General features: G+C 45.9%; 1 protein-coding gene across 1 annotated transcript; it reads right to left on the bottom strand.

Annotated features, from left to right (window-relative positions):
* Positions 1-598: 598 nt before the first annotated feature.
* On the bottom strand, positions 599-2,443 carry SOWAHA (sosondowah ankyrin repeat domain family member A). Its single transcript, XM_042905857.1, has one exon. The coding sequence runs from the start codon at positions 2,441-2,443 to the stop codon at positions 734-736; it is 1,710 nt and encodes a 569-aa protein (XP_042761791.1). The 3' UTR covers positions 599-733.
* Positions 2,444-16,064: the final 13,621 nt, after the last annotated feature.

The raw sequence follows: 16,064 nt of genomic DNA, 5'->3' as shown, positions 1-16,064 counted from the left end.
ATCATTCTTTCTCCCAAGATGCACTTGCTTCCTAATATTTAGCATTCACAACACAACTGAAATTAATTACATTCACAATGGTCACATTCTGTCTCCAAGACTCTCTAGAATCTTGAACGCCTAAAATGAGGTAGGTAAAGGTTTAAGGGTTTTGTTGGTTGGGACTAATTTCCTTTAGATCTTGATCATCTGTTTTTTAAATAGAACTCCAAAATATTTAGCAAAAGATTGAAAATGAGCATTTTGCCTAAAAATGGAAAAATATAATTTCAAAAGGCTATTATGAAAATTGTTTTACCTCATTTCAATTTAAAAATAGGATAAAAGCATCAGGTTACAAAACCACTCTGTATCTTAAAGCTCACAAACTATCCAACACCACACAACATTTAGAAACCCTTGCTCTAGTTCTGGCTTGGGAGTGTGTAGATGCAGAGGTCCGGGTAACTCATGCAGGGGCCCTTAACTTCTGATCCTAAAATTCAAGTCTCCCAAGTTCAAGCCTGATTTCTGGAATTTGTTATAGGTGGCGCTCTCTCAGATCTTGATTCCCATCTTCGCAGACAGACCAAGCTTCACGCAGAAGCTAGAGGCGTAGGCCCACCTGGGTAAAACAGGCTGCAGTGGAGAAAGCTGGAAAGGATGTAGCCACAGGTGTTGAGCCACGGTTCTGGGCAGGCTTGGACTGAGGGGCAGGCTGGGTTACATCAACCAAGCTGAGCCTCAGGGACCGTCAGGTTGTGGGAGGCAGGCTGGGCACTAGCCCAGCGAAGGGCCCCGGAGTAGGTCGACGAGAGATTTCTGAAAAAGCCGGTAGGCCACTGCGGGTCTTAGTCTTTTTACGTGGAGCCATGGGCGAGGCACCCAAGAACTTGCTCAAGGAGCCTGACTTCCTCAAGCCCCGAGCCAGGTCTTGGAGCATCAGGTCGTCGGCCAGGACACCCAGAAACGCGCTGGTGGTGGAACTGAGGATGGTGGCAGCCACTTGCACCGGGCGCCGGGTCGCAAGCGTGCCACCACTAGCTCCGGTAGCATCGAGCTCGCTAGAGCTTCGAAGGCTTGGGTCGCCGAGCAGGCGGCGGAGCGCGTAGGAGGAGCCGGGCGGCAGGTATTGGTAGGCGCGCCGCCCGCTATGGTCACGCACATGCACCTGCGCACCCAGGCGCACCACCAGCAGCACAGCGGCATCCTCGTGGCCGTGCAGAGCGGCCAGGTGCAGTGGCGTGTAGCCGCCGTGTGAGCGCGCGTTCACGTCGACAGGCGCGCCCCCGCGCCGCGCGACCTCCACCAGCTGCAGCGCCATCTCCCGGTCTCCGCTCTTGGCGGCCCAATGCAAGGCCGTGAAACCAGATATGAAGTCGCGCTTGGCCGCCAGGCCGCGGTCGCGCAGCAGCAGCCCGTGCAGCTGGTGGGTCCAGCAGCCCGCGGCCGCCCGCACTAGCCACTCGTGTTCGGTCGGCTCCAGAGGCACTGCGGACGGCGGCGGCGCGGCGGGCACTTCCTCGGTGTCTGGGCTCAGCAGGCGCGGGCCGGCGCGCGACAGGCGCCTCAGGTGTGGGGAGCGGCCCGGGCCCAGGCTGAGGCCCAGGCCAGACTCTTCCACCGAGAGCCGCCGCAGCAGCAGTGGGGAGCTCCGGGGGCTCGGTTCTTCCGACAGCTGCCGGCGCAGGCCCTGCTCCTCCGCCCGGATCCGGAGCGCGGAGGGGGCCGGAACGCAGCGCACCGGCAGCATGCAGGGTTTTGGCGGCGGCGCGTGCTGAGGGAGTGGTAAAGCTTCTTTCGTGGCTCCATGCCCAGGTTCCTGGTCCGGCGACTCCGCTTGGGACAAGACCTCCTCCGACGGTGACCTAGACGGCGGGGCCACGTCTGCAGAGAGTCCCTCAGAGGGCAGGGCTAGCTCAAAGGCTGGAATCTGGGAGTCGGAGGGTCCCCCTGACTGCTGGGTCAGACCTAACAACAGCTCCCCGTTCGGCTGAGTGGGCTCAGAGGCCGGAGCCCCGGGGATGTCCTGTGGCTCTAATGGCTGGGCCGGGTCCTCAAGTGGTTCCACCAACTGCTGCTCTCCAGGCAGGGATGGAACCCCCGAGCTGGGGGTTTCCCCCTGTGAGACGGAAGTGATGTTCGACGGAGAGTCTGGTACCGCGGGGGTGCCGGGGACGCACGAGGCCAGGGGCTCTGGTCCCTCCCGGGGTCTAGGTTTCTTCCTCAGCACCACGAACTTGACGCCGTCAAACTCCCTCACCACAGCCACGTCGTTGACAAATTGCTTGAAGCGGTCCCTGCGGGCGGCACGGCCGCGCGGGTCGCCGGCATCCAGGAGCGGCTTAAAGCGGCTCACCAGATCCGAGTTGCGCACCTTGCCGCCGTGTTCCTGCAGGAAGCCCAGCACGGCCGCCTGGCTCACTCCGGCGGCCGCGGCGGCGGCCGCGGCGGCTAGCGCCATGGTCAGTCCCGTCCCGCGGGAGAGCGGAGGTCACCCCCTGCCACCCGCCCTCGGTTCCCGGCTGCCGGGGCAGGTGGACGTCGCCGCGCCCGCTGGGACCAGCCGGAGCAGAGGTTCCGGGAGTCACGTCCTCCTCCGCCACGCTCACCTGTTTTCACTGAGGCGGGACGGGCGTGACCATGAAGCTGGACCCCGGTCACGCCCGCGCCGCGGGGCCCGGGTGTCTCCTGGAGAAAGGTGCGGGGGGCCGCGGCGCGCGCCCACCGCCTCCGCCGCGCCAGGCCCCCAGTCTTCGGGGTAGGTTTCTGCCTTTGTATTCTGTCCAATGGGCGCCAGGCTCCATCGCCCGTGCTCGGTGCTCGCCTTACAGGTGACGGTTGCCACCAGGGCCGCGGAGGGAGTGGGGGAGCGGAAATTATCCACTGCACCCCTCCCAAGCCGGGAATTAAAGGCGCAGTGCCATGGTTCAGCTGGCTCCCGGTTGCTAGGTGGGCGTGTTTCCCAGGGATGCCGTGGTCGACTGGAGAGGGAAGGATTTTTATTTCTATAAGGAATAGTTAACCACCACAAAATATCAGGAGATTACTTAAAAGCAATATTTTATTTAAAGACCATCGGTATCTTTCCAATTGTCGATTCCTCTGCGTTTCACAGAGGAAAACGGCTTCTTACAATCTGCAGCAAAGACAATTCATTGTGCATGGCCATGTATGTTACCCGAGGTTCAGAAGAGACGTTTTAATTTTTTTTTTTTTTTAGTGTTTATTTATTTTTCAGACAGAGAGAGACAGAGTGCGAGCAGGGGAGGGGCAGAGAGAGAGGGAGGCACAGAATCTGAAGCAGCTCCAGGCTCTGAGCTGTCAGCACAGAGCCCGACCCAGGGCTCTAACTCACGAACCGCGACATCATGACCTGAGCAGAAGTCGGAAGCTTAACCAACTGAGCCACCCAGGCGCCCCTAGAAGAGACGTTTTAAAAAGCAGTAGTTTCATGATAAAATAGTACATTTTCACATGGAATTTTGAGAATAAAACCACAAAAGACACAATGAAGAAGAAACATCACTTGAAATCACCATTAACGTTTTGAAATAATTGTTCTTCTCCACCATACACATGAGTATGCTGTGCTTTAAAACAAGGAAACAAAATTGTAATTGTGCTGTATTTAAAATTTTTCTTTAATACGTAAATATATATTGAGCACCTAGTTTGTGCCGGTATCTTTTCAGGCTGTAATACACCAGTTAGCAAGACAGATAAAACCCCCTAACCTAGTAGAGCTCATGGGTTGGGGGAGGGGGGGACAGAAGTAATATGGTGCATTCGAAAATTGTATAATATGCTAGATGAATACTATGGAGAAAATAAAGCAGAGTAAAACAGAGGAGGGGCAGACTGCCATTTTGCACCCTGTGTTCAGGGTAGGACTCTTTTGAAGGTCCCATTATACAAAGACTTGAAGAGATCAGGTAGTTATGTAGCTAGGTAGAAGAAGCTTTTCAGCTGAGTAAGCCACCAGGGCAAAAAAAATAGGATCAGCTTAATTTACAAACACCATACTACAAGTAGATACCCAGAGGTGCCACTCAGTAGTTAGCGAGAATAAGACAGGAGTCAAAATGCCACACTTGAAGCATAGCTCTCTACCTTGGAACTTGCTTGACCTCTCTGCACCTCAGTTTTCTTATCTGTAAAGTGGGGATGATAATAATGCTTACCTCATCACGTTGTTGTGAGGATTAAGTGAGAAAATAAACACAAAATACTTAAAACAATACTTGGCCCACAGTGAACATTCAAATTGTTATTAGTTGTATAGCAACTATTATACTATTATCACTGACTAAAACAAAAACGAGAACAGTGAAATATGAAAGACCATCTTTTCCCCAATCCCATTTCCCAGGGTGATTTCTATCTTTAGTCCTATGTCCACAATGCTTAGTATTTAATCTTTTTTCTCCCATTTCATAGTGTGAACATTTTCCTCAATGACGACATCTATTCTTTAGAAATATATGATTTTTGAGCCTATGTGGCTCAGTCAATTAAACATCTGACTTTGGCTCAGGTCATGGTTTCATACTTCGTTGGTTCGAGCCCCGGGTCCAGCTCTACACTGACGGCTCAGAGCCTGGAGCCTGCTTTGGATTCTGTGTTTCTCTCTCCCTGCCTCTCCCCCGCTTATGCTCTCTCTCTCTCTCAAAAATAAATAGGTAAACTTTTTAAAAAACGTAAAAATGTATGATTTTTAAACTAAAAAAATTTAATAACTTTTAAATTTTTTTTTTTTTTTTTTTTTTTTTTTTTTTTTGTGAGAGGGACAGTGCAAGTGGGGAAGGGGCAGAGAGAGAAGGGAACAAAAAATCCACAGGGGGCTCTGAGCTGACAGCAGACCGCCTGATGCGGGGCTCGAACTCAAGATTATGAGATCATGACCTGAGCCAAAGTTGGATGCTCAACTAACTGAGCCACCCAGCTGCCCCTTTAATAAAATTTTTAATGTTTATTTTTGAGAGAGAGAGAGAGAGCAAGCAGGAGAGGGGCAGAGACAAAGGAGAACAGAGGAAACGAAGCAGGATCTGTGTTAACAGTAGCAAGACAAATGTTGGGCTCGAATTCACAAACTGTGAGATCATGATCTGAGCTGAAGTTGGACGCTTAACCGACTGAGCCACCCAGACGCCTCTAAAAATACATTTTTATTATGGCATCAAATAAATGTAGTAGTATTACACTTTGTTTTCTTATAGTTGGCAGTCTGTATTATTTCCAGTTTTTAATTCTTATGAATGGTGGTGCTCATATATAAAACTTTGTGCACATTTCTGATTAATTCCTTAGGATAGAATCCTACAAGTCGAATCACTAGGTCAAAGGGAATTATTTTCAAAACTCTTGAAATTTAATGCTAAACTGTTTTCCAGAAAAGTTACAGCCCCATGAAAGAAACTTGCCTTTCCCTCAATGGTGCTGAGTAGGATCTTTTAACTTGTCATTTTCGAAGGTGAAAAGTTGTATCTCACTCTAGTTCCTATTTATTTTATTACTAATGACGTTAAACTTTTCCCATCTTATTTATTGGCTATTTGAATTTGTTCTTTGGTGAATTGCCTTTCTCCCCTTTCCCCATTCATTTTTCTTGTTGATATGTAGTTATTAACCTTTTATTATATATGTTGTCAATATTTTCCAAGTTTGTCATTTGCCTTTTAATTTTGTTTATTGATGACAACCATTTATAAATTGTAGATACTGTATCCTTTTAGCTTAAGAATGTTAGTGCAAAATCAGAAGGTACATCTCCCGGAGAGCCTGTGTGGCTCAGTCGGTTAAGCGTCTGACTTTGGCTCAGGCCATGATCTCACAGTTCGTGAGTTTGAGTCCCACATCGGGCTCTGTGCTGACAGCTCAGGGCCTAGAGCCTGCTTCGGATTCTGTGTCTCCCTCTCTCTCTGTCCCTCCATGCTCATGCTCTGTATCTCTCAAAAATAAATAAACATTAAAAAAAAAAAAAAAAAGAAGGTACATCTCCCATTTAAAGGATAACTTTTAGGGGCATCTGGGTGGCTCAGTGGGTTGGGTATCAGACTCTTGATTTCAGCTAAGGTCATGATCCCAGGGTCGTGGGATTGAGCCCTGAATCAGGCTCCGCACTGAGTGTGGAACCTGCGTGATTCTCTCCCTCCCTCTGCCCCTCTCCCTACCCTGCCCCCCCATTTGTCTCTCTCTCTCTCTCTCTCTCAAATAAAAATAAACAAATAAATAAAATAAAGGAGAACTTTTGAGGTCAGTTTATTTAGTAATATTAAACAGTCTACATCAGAATCATAACAATGCCCTTCAAAGAAGTTCTTGCATTTTAAATATACAATGAGAACAGCAATCAGCTATCATTTATCTAAATAGTTATCTTTAAACTCAGCTTTTCTTTAAAGTCAGCTGAAATCCCACCCCTGTAAAGTCTTCTGCAACTGCCGCAGGTGCAGTGAGCCAGATACTCAGGGGAGAAGGCACTACCTGCCTTTGGGGAGCTCACTGCTAAGTGGACTAGAGAAAAACACAATTATGTTACCCATCCAAATGAAATCAATGCTCAATGGGCTTACCAGCGGGCAGATTCTAAAAGGCATCTGAGGTCTTCAAGAAGCAGGCTATATGAACAATATAGGCAAGGGCTTGCAGGTTAGATAGGGAAGACAGAATTAAGGGTAAATAGTCTAGTGTGTTTTCCATTTGGGTGTGTGTCAGAGAGACAGAAGACAATGTTGGAAAAATAATCTGGGGTCATGGATAGAGGCTCTTAAATTCTAGTTTGGACTTTACCCTGTTTGCAGTAGAATACCGTGGAAAGCTTGCTTTCTTTCTTTTTAAAAAGTAGCTTCGATTCTCTTCTTTTTCTTTTTTCTTTTTTGGTTCTCTGAAAACATTGGGTTTATTTATTTTTTTGTTATTTTTAAAGCTTTTATTTTAATTCCAGTTAGTTAACATAGAGTGTTGTTTTAGTTTCAGGTATACAATATAGTGATTCAACACTTCTGTACATCATGACAAGTGCCCTCCTTAATCCCCCTCACCTATTTCACCCATCCCCCAACCCACCTTCCCTGTGGTAACCATCAGTTTGTTCTCTATAAGCTTTAGTTATTTTCTGATCATAAAATTGATGATTATGTTTTCCCAATTCTCAATAATTTCCAAAATATAAGAGGAATGGATCACATGTTAGAGAATCATTCTTAACTTTTGTTGGTTTATTCTGCAAAGTTTTCTGTATACGTCCATAGGTATAAACACAGCCGAATATATGTTCTATACAGATGGAATTAGACCACATGTTGTTTCATGACCTATGCTTCTTTACAGCCTGCTATAACCAATGCCAGTACAGCGAATGGATGGAAGATCGGTGCTACTGGGGTGGTGGCAGGTCCCTGGGAGAGATGGTAAGGGACACTGAGCTGGGTAGGGGGTGGGCAGAAAGACAGAGATGGATGCCAAAGCTATTTCAGAAGCAGAATTGGCATTATACTGCCTGTTTTCATTCTTAGTCATATTCCCTTTGTTGTGATTTTCATTTCCATAGCTGCTTTTCACATCTTCTAAGCTTTTTCAGGACAGACTGCTGGGTGCTTTGGAGAAATCATTCTGTGATCTCATAGGAAGTGGAGCCTCAATCAACTTGGAATTTTGTTATAGGCCCCTCTCTCCAGGGGGAGGAGGGAGAAAACCCCCTGTTAAAGATCATTACTGATGTATAGAGTTTGAACTCATTCTGATTATGATCACTAAGAATAGACCAGGGATTAAATACTGATTGAAATGGAATTGCTGGTGCAAGCAAAGTCTATTGACAGTGCCTAATGGGCTCCAGGCTCTGAGCTACACAAAGCAATGTGCCCAAGGTCACAGTTTATTATTGGCTGAGCCCAATACTAATTTGTACTCGTTTGCCATTTACAATTAGATCACCGATTACGTAAAAACAATGTTCTGAATGTTTAGCAAGTAAAGGGGAAAACTCGTCAAGTAAAAATCTAGCTTAAACCTTTATATTTGTGCATCTAAACATACTCGGCTTTACTGTTTTAGGTGATTACTTTATAATTCGAGCAAGCATTAAGGCGAGGTTGCCAGTGACATCCAGTTCCCCAGGCTGCTTTTAAATTTTGGTGCCTTGCTGCCAATGAGGCCGCTGAATCAATTCTTCCAGCGACCAGGCAGTTTGCTCATAAATGTTAGGAAAATCAAGTATAAAATGTACATTTATAGCAAGGGTAAAATTTTATAATGTGTCTTGAACATGGGAGAAAGCAATGGAAATTTGTTTTCTATGTCATTTCTCTCATTTCTCACATCTCTCAAACATTTTTTATCTCAGTATCTTAAATTTGAAGGTCAGGGTAGAAGGCTCTTCATATTTTTTAAAGCCACATTTTAAACCATATGTAAGATTTTAAATTCTGCCTAATCTGTATTATATCATGTTATGTTGTATTGTATTGCCTCTTCCAACACACAGTATCCTTTGAGCCCCATGCCTGGGCCCCACAGAGACCCATAGTGGATGTTTCCTGTTTGTGAGTGTCTGGTTGCTGTCATGGGACCAGAATAGGCCCCTTCCACTAGGCTTCATCCACCACAGTCTGGCCCCTGTACTTCCTGGTGTCTCACCAAAGCGTCATCGTCGGTAAAGAAGAGTGTCTGGGGCCTCTAGGAGCTCCAAGGACATGAAGGGGATGGGCTGCCCAGAGTGGCTGTAAAGGGACTTTGCCCAGATAGCAAGCTTTTGCAGTCATGACTTCCGGAACAAATCATGTTTTGTTCTTGCTTACCAGCCCAGGGGAAGCAAGAAGGGCCTCTTTCTCATCATGCCTGTGACTTGTGAAGCTCACTCTTCTTTGAGGTCAAGAGACTTTATTTCTAAATCTTAATGACAAGTGCCAGATCCCGTGCTGTAAACTGAGTTTTTGCATCTGTGGCTCATTTTTCAGGATGCTTATCAGATTCTGCAGACTTGCTTGGTTGGTTGGTAGGGCACCCGTAGGCCTAATCTGTGGAGACTTGGAAAGCTGTCTGGCTAGGTGAGTCATGAGGAGATGTGGTCCTTTGCTACCTTCAGTCATCCCTTCTTGGCCTGTTTTATTCTCATAGATGAGTTTTGACTCAAAAAAATTGACCCCCCAGAGGGATATTTTGGGACTTCTTTTTATTTTCAAGTGAGTCAGTGTCTAGATTAAGAGAGTTTAGTTTGAGAGGCCTGCAATGTACTATTTTAACCATTTCCTTAATTGTAAAGTGGAGTCTTTGCGTGGGTCAGGGTGAACAAAGCAGCGATCCAGAGGCCAGGTATCCATTCCACTACCGGCGCCCGGTTCACATGGGCTGAGAGAAGACAGTGCCGAATGTATGGAAGTGTGAGATCCCCCAACAGCATCTGGCTTTAAAGGTGGACAGGTAGAAACAGTTCAAATCTGAAGCCTTGTACTAGTATACTATGTTTAACTTGCCTTCTGTATAGCAACAGGACTAAAGATAGGAAGAATTCTTAAGTATCAATTTATCCAGCTTCCTAGTCAGTGGTTCTAAGAGCTCATTAACAGAGAGCTCAAAATAATTTGAAGTAAGTTACACGAACACGAACACACTGAAACTGAGACCCTCCCTTCCAGAAGGGATGTGCTGGGGGAGGAGTCCAGCTGAGGTCTGTGCAGTTGGGGTGTGGCAGGAAGTAGGAGGTGGGTGGTGGGGTGGGCAGGCAGCCAAAGGGCTAATTCCAGGTCCTCATCCAGATCTACCTGCTTGCCACTTGGAGACTATCAGCTAAGTAAATATCGAACAGTTTTATTAACAGCCTTCAGAGTTATAATTTGTGACATGGAACAATGAGCCAGAAACAGGAAGCTGAACTCTGCCTCTCAGGCTATGGTCTGGGGAAGGAGTCATCAATAGTATGGCTTTTACTTACCTGACTGAGCATCAGTGAAATACAAGCAGTGCTACATGAAAACATGGATAACATAGGCCTTTTTCTGGATATCTACTCCCCAGGCGGCTTAGGCTCCCAGAAGCAAGAAGCTGTGTCTCACCAGTTGAGATAAAACTCGAAATGTTCAATAAATACGATAAGGATGGAATGGCAACAATCTGTCACATAATAGTGACTTTCTTTGATTTTTCTGTTTCAGAGTGGGGTCAGAGGACACTGTCATCAATAACTATTTCAATTTTTTTTTTTTTTTTGGTTTATTTTTGAGAGACAGAGGCAGTATAAGCGGGGGAGGAGCTGAGAGGGAGACACAGAATCTGAAGCAGTTTCCAGCTCCGAGCTGTCAGCACGGACCCCGATGTGGGGCTGGAACTCACAAACTGTGAGATCACGACCTGAACCAGAGTCGAACGCTTAACCGACTGAGCCACCCAGGCGCCCCCATCAATAACTATTGAACGGCTGGCTATTCAGTATGTTCAACAGCTATTGATAATGGTGAAACAGTAACAATTTGCCCCATGACGGTGACTCTCATCACTTTGATTGTTCCTTTTCAAAATGGGAATAGATGCTCTGTCCGCATAGCTGACTCTCGCTTGGGGGTAACCAACTTGGACCTGCTATGGTACGTTACCTTGGTTTAAGAGGCCCCTGGTTGCAGAAGCAAGGAGTGAGGTCACGAGAGGACTGCTTCTTTTGGACTTTTCTGCATGTAGACTTCTGGTGACCTTCTCAGATATTGATGGAATGGAGGTGAGCTTGGCAAGGCTACCGGCACAAGCTACACTAACCCTGCAGGCTTGGGTTCCAGATGGGATGGCTAGAGCAAGAGCAAGGGACAAATACACAGAAGTACTTGGTGGCGGTCGGCAAGAGGAAGGGTTCCACTTCACCATCCAGTCTCTGAAACACAAGCAATTGAAGGTTTCTCTCAGAAAAATGCTGAAGGCTGCAGCTCAGCACTGCGTTCCTTCCTCTCTCCTTCCTTTCCCGATTTGTCTTTTCTTTAGCGATGGCGACCGAATTTCCTGGGAAAAATAATCCTTTCTTTTTTAGCTGGAAAATTTTGGCAAAGTATCACAATGTTCTACTGTCCTCAGAGCTCAACATACTGGGCCTTAGAAACTTTCCAGGGGAGAGACAATAAGGCCACAGTCTGCACAGAGCCTTCTGTGTGACTGTGACAGGGAAGACAAAAACAATCATGTTAATGTTGTTGGTTAGGATTGGGTTTTTTTGCTGCTGCTTCTTTGTGATAGTTGTTCACTATTCTGTTTAAAATTTTAAAGAACATCGTTTATGTCCCCATTAAGAGAAATTGTTTATGTCTCAAAGTTAACAAATCCTGTGTCTTATTTGTCATTTTTCCATTCAGAAGGTGTAGGGGGTTGAATGGTGGCCCCCCAAAAGATAGGTCTGTGTCCCAGAAAATGAAATGTCTATGTCCTGTGAAAGGGACCTTATCTGGAAAAAAGATCTTTGCAGATGTAATTAAGGATCTCCAGATGAGAACAACCTCGATTATCCGTTGGATGCTAAATCCAATGACACGTGTCCTTCTAAGAGACAGAAGAGAAGTCAGAGAAAAGGAGAAGGCCACATAAAGACGGAGGCAGAGATGGGAAAGATATAGCCGGGGAAGCCAAGGCACTCCTGGAGCCACCAGAAGCTGGAAGAGGCAAGGAAGGATTCTCCCCTCATGACTTTGGAGGGAGTGTAGCCTGCTGATGCCTTGATCTTGGGTTTCTGGTCTCCAGACCTGTGAGGAAACAAATTTCTGTTGTTTTAAGCTGTCCAGTTTGTGGTAATTTGTCATGGTAGCTACAGGAAAACTAATATAGAAGGTTAGAAAAAAATTGGGGATTTATCCAAATCTTGCCGGACTGGAAGGTTCCCTCCTGAAATGGCTTTCCTCAGGACTATAGGGCTCAGATGACCCAGGGCTGTGAAGACACCCGGCCTCAGCTAAAACCCATGGTGTGGCTGCATGTTGGAGAGTCCTGGTGTGCAGATCAAATGTTGGGAGCAAAAATTCCCGGGTAGCATAAAGACACCCAGATCCCAAGGCAGGCTCCTCATTCTGGGAGGCAGTGGAAGTGTTGAGATGGCAGGCCAGGAGACTCTTTTCCTCTACTTGGGAGGAGTGTTTCTTGATAGTTCATTCACTGAACTCCTGGCCTCTGCTTCTCTTCCAGCCATGACTGACTTTGACTTTCCCAGAGCCCCCACCACCTTGCGCTGCCCGCATCTGTCCAGAAGCATCTGCAAAGTGGTATTCCAGGTAGTCATCACCAAGCTGACAGATGATAAACAAGATGAAATATCTTCATACTTCTAGCATGAAAGGATATTAGGGGACAGTTCCTATCCTCTATAAAATTGCCTGGTAGGGAAAGCAAGCACATAAAAAGAGATCTATGGGAGGATGTGTTCAGGGCTAGACAGAGATCTCTTAGCATACGGGGGTGCCCAGAGGAGGGAGCACATCCTGGGAGAATCTGAAAACTTTCTTTTTCCTTTTTATTTTATTTTTTTAAGTTTATTTTGCGAGAGACAGAGAGAGAGCATGTGGGGGAGGGGCAGAGCTAGAGGGAGAGAGAAAATCCCAAGCAGGAGCCCTGGAGTCAGTGTGCAGAGCCTAATGCAGGGCTCCAGCTCACAAAAGCGTGATATTGTGACCTGAGCTGAAATCAAGAGTCGGATGCTAAACTGACCGAGCATCCCTAAAATCTGAAAACTTTCTGAGAAGACAAGAGATTTGAGCCGAGTCATGACCAGAAACTCCACAGGCTGAGAAGGGAGGGAGAGGAAGGCACTCTCAGCAGAGGCATCTGCAGAAGCAAAGACATACAGTGCTCTTGTGGAATGGCAAGAAGCTCGGGGTGAAAAGAGAATAGGGGAGAGGATGGCAGGGGGTGGTAGGTGAGTGCAGAAACAGGTTGGGAGGGTGGTTGGTGCCAGACTATTAAAGGCCTCACACATCCTCGATGACTCAAACCGAACATGTCCAAACTGAACTGGTTATCTTCTTCTCGAACCCTCTTGCCCTTCCCACCAGGGGTCTCCAGCTCATAAAAAGGGACCATCACTCACTCAGCTGGCAGAGACCCGGGCACTGGACATGGTTCTCCCAAACCCTCTTTGCTACTTCTTGAATCCATCCAGCTGTCTCCATTCCCACCAGCTGGGACATCTACAATTGTTCTCCTGCCCTGCCCCAGCCCCACCCCTTCACACCCCATCCTCCTTACTCCCATTCTGGCTCACCTCCATTCCATTCTCTGCCTGCAGCCAGAGCGATCCATTTAGAACACAGATTTAATCATATCACCTGGTCATCTATGTAAAACTGTCAACTATCTTAGGTGGCTCACAAGACCCTTTATAGTAGAGCTTCGGATCAAAGCACTACATGCTCAGAGGAGCTCATCATGGAAAGCAGTTGTGCTCCAACAAAGCCCTTCCCATCCCAGGCTTCCTTCCTAGAGACACTCTGTCTGTCTCTCTTTTCTTTTAATGTTTATTCATTTTTGAGAGAGGGAGAGAGAGATAGTGTGAGCAGGGGAGGGGCAGAGAGAAAGAGAGAGACAGAGACAGAGAATCCAAACCAGGCTCCGAGCTGCCAGCACAGAGCCCAACGCTGGGCTTGAACTCACAAACTGTGAGATCATGACCTGAGCCAAAGTCAGACACTTAACTGACTGACACATTCAGGTGCCTCCCCCGCCTACAGAAACTCTTCCAGCAGTTCTGAGATTTGTACTTCTGGTGGTTACCTCTATATCCCCAAATATTATTCTTATACTGAGGTTTCTTGGTTTATCAATCTTGAATATCCTAGTATATAGCAAGGGTATATATAAAGTATCTTTGACTTCTATTATCTTTGCCTCTCTTCTCTGTCACCAGACTATTTGTAGTTCTTCCTCAGACTTATTTTGAAACCTCAAAAACTATACTTAAACCTTAACTTCTTGCTTCATCAATCTTGAACAGTTTTACCACTATCTTCCCCCTCTGTAAGATGAGACCATTAGAGTTCCCAGCCTACTATCCACCTTACCTGACCCAACCATTCTGTGCCTTATGCATTACGCATTTTTGTGATGTTTATTTTCCATTTAAACACAGTGAAATCTCCCATAAGCTTTTTCCAAGTTGATTTTAAAAAGAAAAAAAAACTTTGGTTTTTTACTTTGTGATAATCACCAAAAACTGTTCCGCACAGTTCCTATCTATGCTATGTTTCAGTTTGCTTCATATCTGACTCGGCATTTCTTGTCTACTTTATGGGTTTTCTGGAAATGTAATTGTCTTTTATTTCTTTCTGTTCTGTGAGTTTCCCAAACCATCAATCATACTACCTATTCTAATGAACCCCTCTCCCCAACCCCCACCTCATATCTCTGGTCATGCCCACTGGGTGGCTGCCCCAGCTTGCTGCACAGCTCTGGGCTTTCAACCTGGGACTTCCTTTAACTGGGTTAGATGCACTGTTTATGACTGTCGTATCTTTCTTTTAGTAACTGCTGAAGCATGCTATGAAGTAATTTCCTAAGAAAGAATGCTTGGGGGATGATTTTTTTTTTATTTACCTTGTTTCATTGTTGTTATGGGAAACTTCAAACACATATAAAAGAAGAGAAAATAATACAATGAACCCTTATATACCCATCAATCACTTCCAATAATTATCAATTCTTGGCCATCTCTATTTCACCTGTATTAGTAGCCACTTCTCACTACCCCCAGGTTATGTTCAAGGAAATCAAGTCCCAGGTATCACATCACCAGTAAATATGTAAGAATATATCTTGGGGGCACCTTGGGGGGGGGGGGTAAAACATTTGACTCTAGATTTCAGCTCAGGTCATGATCTCACAGTTTGTGGGTTTGAACCCTGCGTCCGGCTCTATGCTGGCAGTGTGGAGCCTGCTTGGGATTCTGTCTTCCTGTCTGTCTCTCTGTGCCTCTCCCCAGCTCTCACTCAAAGTAAATAAGTAAACTTAAAAAAAAAAAAAAGAATGGGGCGCCTGGGTGGCTCAGTCTCTTAAGTGTCCAACTTCGACTTGGGTCATGATCTCATGGTTTGTGAGTTCAAGCCCCACATCGGCCTCTGTGCTGACAGCTCAGAGCCTGGAGCCTGCTTCGGATTCTGTGTCTCCCTCTCTGCCCTTCTCCCACTAATGCTGTCTCCCTCTCTCTCTCTCTCTCTCTGTCTCTCAAAAATAAATAAACATTACAAAAAAGAATATATCTTGAAAAGGTACAGGCTCATTTAAAAAACATAATCACTATGCTATTAACACGCCTAAAAAATAGCTATAAAATCTTAGTATCATCAAATCACCAGCAGTATTCAGATATCCCTGATGTATATAAATGTTTGCTTGTTTGAACTGGATCCAATTACATTTGTTTGATGTGCCTCTTGAGTGTCTTTGAATCTATGGTTCCTCCACCTCTTTTTTCCCTTATAGTTTATTTGTTGAAGAGAATTGTTTTTTCGGTTTTGTTTTTCTTGTAAAATTTCCCACAATCTGGATTTTGCTGATTGCATTCCTGTTGTGACATTTGACACAGTCTTTGATCTCCTGTACTTCCTGTGAATTAGTCATTAAATCTAGGGTCTTGATCAGACTCAAGTTTGATTATTTTGCAAGCACTTTCTTAGGTGGTATTGTTTACTCCCAAAGAGATGCACAGTATGTCTACGTGTTTCTCTGCTAATGACATGAGCAGCCACTGGCGATCCTCGCCTACATGCATTATATTACTGGAGTGGCAACCTGGTGATATTCTGTCACTCCTTCACTTATTAGCTGGAAGACTTCTGTAGTGGAGAGATAGGTCCCCTCATTTACTATTCAGTTACTCTGAGGTTCCTATGGGAAAGGTTGGATAAATTCCCTTTATTTACCATTTTTCAGAATAATGAATCCCTAGCATCTCCCAAGGGCAACCTGTGAACTTATAAAATTTTAGTCATGGACCTAAGCATGTTTGATGTGTTCCGATTCATTATAGTTATTATCCTTATGGATGTTCTCATCATCCCTTCTTTTGCCAGTGCAAACTTTGTTCAGTTGGCTCCTGAGAATCTTGCCTTTTTCTTCCTTGGTATCTG

Source organism: Panthera leo, chromosome A1 (genome assembly GCF_018350215.1).
Source record: "Panthera leo isolate Ple1 chromosome A1, P.leo_Ple1_pat1.1, whole genome shotgun sequence".
Classification (NCBI taxonomy): Eukaryota; Metazoa; Chordata; class Mammalia; order Carnivora; family Felidae; genus Panthera; species Panthera leo.
The sequence above is the reverse complement of the archived record's forward strand: the minus strand, read 5'-3'. Positions and strand labels throughout refer to the sequence as shown.

Excerpts from the sequence above, each read along its gene's own strand:
- SOWAHA (XM_042905857.1), bottom strand. The coding sequence starts at position 2,443 with ATGGCGCTAGCCGCCGCGGCCGCCGCCGCGGCCGCCGGAGTGAGCCAG.